This window comes from Leptonychotes weddellii, chromosome 4 (assembly GCF_054177405.1).
Source record: "Leptonychotes weddellii isolate Sample4059 chromosome 4, ASM5417740v2, whole genome shotgun sequence".
Lineage (NCBI taxonomy): Eukaryota > Metazoa > Chordata > Mammalia > Carnivora > Phocidae > Leptonychotes > Leptonychotes weddellii.
In genome coordinates, this window is record NC_138372.1 from 102,086,423 (window position 1) to 102,092,405 (window position 5,983).

General features: G+C 41.7%; 1 protein-coding gene across 2 annotated transcripts in view; it reads right to left on the minus strand.

Annotated features, from left to right (window-relative positions):
• ATP6V1H (ATPase H+ transporting V1 subunit H) overlaps positions 1-4,554 on the minus strand; it is a 107,524-nt gene extending 102,970 nt beyond the window's left edge. Inside the window, exons 1-2 of one of the 2 annotated variants that reach the window (XM_081815991.1) lie at positions 4,320-4,554; positions 2,835-2,990 (exon numbers count right to left, since the gene is read on the minus strand). In XM_081815991.1, coding sequence (XP_081672117.1) covers positions 2,835-2,947 — 113 coding nt within the window. In that variant the 5' untranslated portion in view covers positions 2,948-2,990; positions 4,320-4,554. The remainder of the gene's footprint in view (positions 1-2,834; positions 2,991-4,319) is intronic. The other variant, XM_081815990.1, reaches the window with a different exon arrangement.
• Between the last annotated feature and the right edge of the window lie 1,429 nt (positions 4,555-5,983).

Here is a 5,983-nt window from a genome sequence, read left to right on the forward strand (position 1 = left end):
GGTGATGGGTATTAAAGAGGGCACGTTCTGCGTGGAGCACTGGGTGTTATGCACAAACAATGAATCATGGAACACTACATCAAAAACTAATGATGTAATGTATGGTGATTAACATAACAATAAAAAATTTTTTTAAAAATGGCTGCTAGGTTTGGGCCTCCAAAGCCAGTGAAAGAAGGTGCCACAGACTGGCCTGCAGCAGCCCGGAGGGAGCCCCACCCAACTACCTGAAGCTCCCCCAGCGCTTCATTTTCTTCCACATCCCAGCTCCCCCAACCCCACCCCTGCAGTTTCCTTCACCACAGCCCACAGCTCCTCTGCTTGGACAACTCCCACGAGTATCTTTCATGTATTCTGTGAAGGCATTCCCAATGCTCCCAGATAATTATTTGTTGCCTGCTTTTGTTATCTGAGAAAACGTCACATATATCTCCACTTTAATGCTTCCCACATTTTATTATTGAAATTTTTATTTAAAGGTCTGTTTCCTCATTAGACCTTAAACTCGAGAGGAAGATTCTTGTAGAGTTTTAATAGATTCCAGCTTAACTGAAATATAGCCACGCCCATTCATTTATGTACTGTCTAGTTCAATTACCAAGAAAAAGTTTAATCAAACACACATACATTTTTAAAACACTGTATATTTCGTAACATGTTAGTTTGTAAGGGATAGAGCATATTGGCCTTTTGACATTGGAGGACTTTTCCAAGGGTTTTATTTTTATCAGAATAAGATGTGATACAAGATTCCCTGAGAATTCATGTGTCATGGCCGGCCCCAAAGATTTGTAAGCTCTTTTAGGGCAAGTACATTTCACACCCACCAGTGTCTCCACACAGTTGGCTCAACAGCAGGCACACACTAACATCTGGTGAACATTTGTGTCCAGATATAGAGTAGAAAGGTTTTATAAAGAAATGCATGAGATGGACAGCAAATTAAAGGACAGAAATAGGAATGAGACTACAGCTTAGTAGTACAGAGGCCTTATAAAAGGAGGAACAGAAGAGAAAGCAATTAAAAATCTCCATGGAATGAAAAATGTTCCAAATGCCCATGCTAGGGAACTTCTGCAGTTGGCCAATGCCTTATGATCAATAACAGTATCATTCTATTTAGGTTATAAACAGAGTCAAGCTTTATAAACTTGAAACTCCTTATCCTCTAGTCTAAACACACTCTGGACTAAAATTAGGAAATAAAGCTCAAAATCCTAATTTCACAGGGGCTTTAAACAAATACAGAGACATAGATGAACAGAGAAAACATCAGAAATTCCCTCCTCCTCTTGCCCTTGAGTCCATGACCCATAACAATCCAGTCCCTTAAAGAAGGAATCCAGAGTCATCCTAGATTCTTTCTCACCCTCATACATTAAATCGATCACTAAGACTTTCTCAAATCTATCCAGTTCTATCCATTCCAACAATCTGAATACTGCTACAGTCTCAACCCTAGCTCTAGGTTTGTTTCCACAAATCCACCCTCTACATTGTCAGTAGAACAATCCAACCAAAAGGCAATCTGACATGTAACCCACACTTACAAATACTGGTTGTTCCCAATACCTACAACAGCAATTTTAAAACCGTGTTCCCTGGAGGAGTCTTCACAACTGGCTCCTGGCTGCCTCCCCAGCCTCAGCCCTCCCCACTGCCTGCCTCCAAAACATGTATTATTCCCCCCCCAACATGCTGTTTTTAATTCCCTACCTTTGAACATCCCCTCCAGGAAAACCTCCAGGAGGCAGGATTAACTGTCTTTTTTCTGTCCACCCATCATTCCCTGTGCACCTTTCTACTATCTCCGTTAGCATACTAAATTTAAATGATCTGTTTATATATTTGACTTCCTACCAAATTGTAAGTTTATCTTTCGAAGCCTCAAAGCCTAGAAAAATGCCTCACACTTGAAAGGCAGGCAATAAATGTCTGATGAGTGACTAAATTAACAGAAATAAATCCATCATTTTTGTACACTGCATGACCTTCTTACAGCAAACCAAACTGCTAAATATAAAACTAAAGATTCCTCGATTTGCTTTTCAAAATGTATATGCAAATATCAACTGACTTTCCTTAATAAGTCACTCATAAATATACCAAAATAAACAGATATGAAGTAAAGTCAATATGATAAAATATGGTCAAAAATAAATAAACCCTTATTTTACAGATAAATACAGAACACCAGCATGCTAAATCTTAATGCATACAAGAAAGAAGGGGAAAGAACCAAAATTTATTTAAGAGTGTATTCAACATACTAATGCTTGTATTCAACTGTGTTAATACTTAGTACACTATTTGAGCACCAACTCTGAGATTATCTATCCCATTTCACATTTACTTCAATGAACCTCAGAGAAGTTAACAGATTCACTTAAAATTACCACTCAAGTAGACAGAAGACCCGGAATTCAAACCCAGATCTTGAAATTCAAACATTTACACTTTTTACTAGTTGTATGAGCCATTCTGCAACACCTCTGTCCCCCCATTGATCACCAAGGCACAACGAGCCAGTCTTGGAAGGCTTTGCCCATTATCCCCTTCCCTTGCTACAGATCCCATGAACATTTCCCACTCATTCAAAAAGTACAGCTTTCCAGACAGAAAAGATCAAAACTGCTCTGAGCAGCTCTGCTCCCCTGCTAGAGCCTCAGGATGTTTCCAGCAGTTCCTATGTCAGGTAAGCATTCTAAGGAGGAACTGTTTTCTTCCACATTTATTAGTATTTTTCCAGTATTTCTCTCATAGAAGCATGATCATGAAAAAGTCTGATGCAAAAGCACATGATTATCCATGATTCACAGCAAACTGGTACTTACTGAAGATAAGACTGCCAGTTCACTTTGTTTGCACGAACCTCTGCAGCCTTGGCAGCAATAATGTTCGTTGGAACAGCAGCATCTACAGCACCTCGGATATCCATTTTGGTCATCTAAATTTTATGATCTTGGATGTTTTTCAACAGATCTTCAATTCTGATGCAAGGTGAAACCAGAATATCAGATGTTATCATTTTTTTTAACAACTACTACTATCATTGCTGTTATAATTAATATCATCATCTCCTTACTCTCCCCAGACATTCAAATATTGAATATTCTAGATATTAAATATTAATATTATTTTTCAGATCTTGCCCAATTACACACCACCCCATAAAAGTGTTCCCTAAAGGTTTTTTCATTTCCAGGAAAAGCTTTTTAATTATTGGCACTAATCTTGCAGCAAGATTTTTAAAGTAACTCTTTAAGATACTGACATCAGAAGTCATGCTTTAATAAAATAGGCATACAGTTTAAACGTATACAACTGGGACCAACTTTCTTCTGACAGAAAAAAATAACTTGTAAAGATAAGACCAATTATTTTACTTACATTTACTAAGCATCATTTTTAAGTGACATATACAAAAAACCTACAAGTGCCTTTTAAAATGACTCATTCAAATTAAAAATCCTGAAGTGGGAATGGCATTTCTTCAAAGAAAGAGCTTTCTTTTTTCAACCAAAGTTCACAGTATTTTCATAATGAATTTTGGGAGAAAGTTTCGGAACAAATACCAATTACAATTTAGGTACAACCGACAACGGGAGTCTAGTGTAATGACAAGAACCTACAATAATGAGCTTTTATGAAATTCTCACTTCTAAATTTACTGGTAAAACGCTTAAGCCTGATTTTATCTCAATACAAAATATATAGGTTCTGGTTCACAAAATATAAGTTCACTGCCAGAGCCACAAAGAAACTAAAACCATACCCAAAGTTCCGTTCTGCAATCCCAATGACCTTAGTCAGTTTGGAACTTAATCTCTACATCTGAGGGTTTGCTGCCTAAACAAGCAAAAGCAATACACACAGGTATGGCAGAGATAAAACTGGCTCTGTCCGGGTCAGGCTGGAACCCTGGTACACCGAGCGGACTCAGGCCCAGCGGCCTCTCCTGGGGTAGGTGAAGGTGCCTCATCACCGTCATCTAAATCCCTGAACAACTCGAATCTTCAGCAGGCCAGGACCGTGGCCCAATCCTGGGGAAAGCGTCCCCCTCTCCCCTGCCCACCCCTCACCTTCCCTGCTCCTGCTGGGGAGGAGCTCCAGTTCCGTAAACCTACTTGAGGCCTGGAAGGAAAAGAGATCTGGAAACCCGGGCGGGAGGAGGGCCGGAGGGGCCTGCGCGGGGAGAAACGAGCACGCACCAGGGAAGCTGGGGAAGCCGCAGGGGTCGCCTCCCTCGGGCTGGGGTAGGGGACAAAACAACGCGAGTGCGGCCTTACTTCGCGAACCCTGGGGACCCCACAACTCACCCAAAGGCGGCAGGGAGGATGCAGCGGTCCAGGCTGTCGGGGCCGCAGACCGGCTGGGGCGCCGAGTCAGCGTCGAGTCGGCGTCTCCTACCCGGTACAGAGGCCTGAGAGGCGGAGTGAGCCACAGATCCCGGGAAATGCAGAGATTCCCGCACGCAGGAGACGTTGAGAGCGGCACAGGCAGAAGGAAGCCCGAGCGGCCGCAGTAGGAGGACAGCAGTGTCGGTCACGTGACCAGAGGCACGTGACATCCCGGAACCCGGAAGCCGGGAAGATCCAAAACAGCTCGCGGAGCCCCCTTGCCCTTAGAAGGGCCTTACACACAGCCGGGAGCTGGAGTTCAGGCGACCCCGACAGAGACCCCGGAGGCACGCAGAAATTAAGCCCAGGCTGGCCCGTCGGGAAGGAGGGGAGCAGGATAGGCACGTGGGGACCACCACCCCGAAACCCAGAGCCCCGCTTGGGGGCAGCCGACGTCCCCAGCCCAAGGCCGAGTCAGGCCAAAATTTGTTTCTCTTAACCGTCATTCTTTTGAAATGTTTGATTTCATGTTTTTAAATAGATTGACTTCCACGTGGATGAATGAAAATAGGCGTTCAATGAAATAGGCGTTCTTACTCGGATTTTAAGTATGAAATTGATCCTGAAACGTAGATTACAAAAGTTAGCTTGCCCTCGGTTGCAGGTTTAGCAAATTATGTTTCATGTAGTATTTGCATTACATTTTAAAAAGTTTTCGTGTTTACCGAAAATGCAAATTTGCAACCCTGACTTGAGCCCAAGAATGCCCCAGTCCAGGCCTCAGCTATCCTCCTTGTCTTAAGATAATAATGAGTAATACTACTCCATATTACAACTATATGTCAGGTATATGTAATAGCATATTTTTGTTAATCAGCACTGAAAGGGATTTATAAGTAGAACCAACACATTTCTACTAAAAATGCTACATTTCAGTCAAGTTTTAAAGACTATGAGTAAAACACATAGTATATAATTTTTCTCCTATTGCTGTTTTAACAAATTACCACAAATTTATTGGCTTAAACCAACACAAATTAATTTTTTTACAGTTCTTTGGGTCAGAAGCCTGACATGGGTCTCAATCCATTTCCCTATATTTTCCAGTTTCTAGAAGGTGCCTGCATTCCTTGGCTCATGTCCCCCCTTCCTCCATCTTCAAAGTCAGCAACATCACAGTGAGAGTACACACCCTTTCCCTTTCCCTTTTTCTTTCTTTCTTTCTGTCTCTCTGGACACAGAAGGGTTCTCTGATTTTATGAGCTCATGTGATTAGATTGGGTCCACCTGGATAATGCAAGCAACTCTCCCCATCTCAAGGTCCTTAACCTTAACCACATACATAACCTTGTTTCCCTTTTGCCATGTAAGTTAATATATACACAGGTTCCAGAGGTTAGAACATAGACATCTTTAGGGGAACATTATTCTGCCTATCACAAATATAGAGGGAAGGATCCACACTAGTGTAACTGGTTGAGGAAACATACAGAGGGGCCCTACATGATATCTACATTGTATTTCTAAAGTAAAATTTTTTTAAAACTTGACCTAATACTGCAAAATGTTAACCTTTTTTTTTTTTAAGATTTTATTTAATCATTTGTCAGAGAGAGCACAAGTGGGGGAGCGGCAGGCAGAGG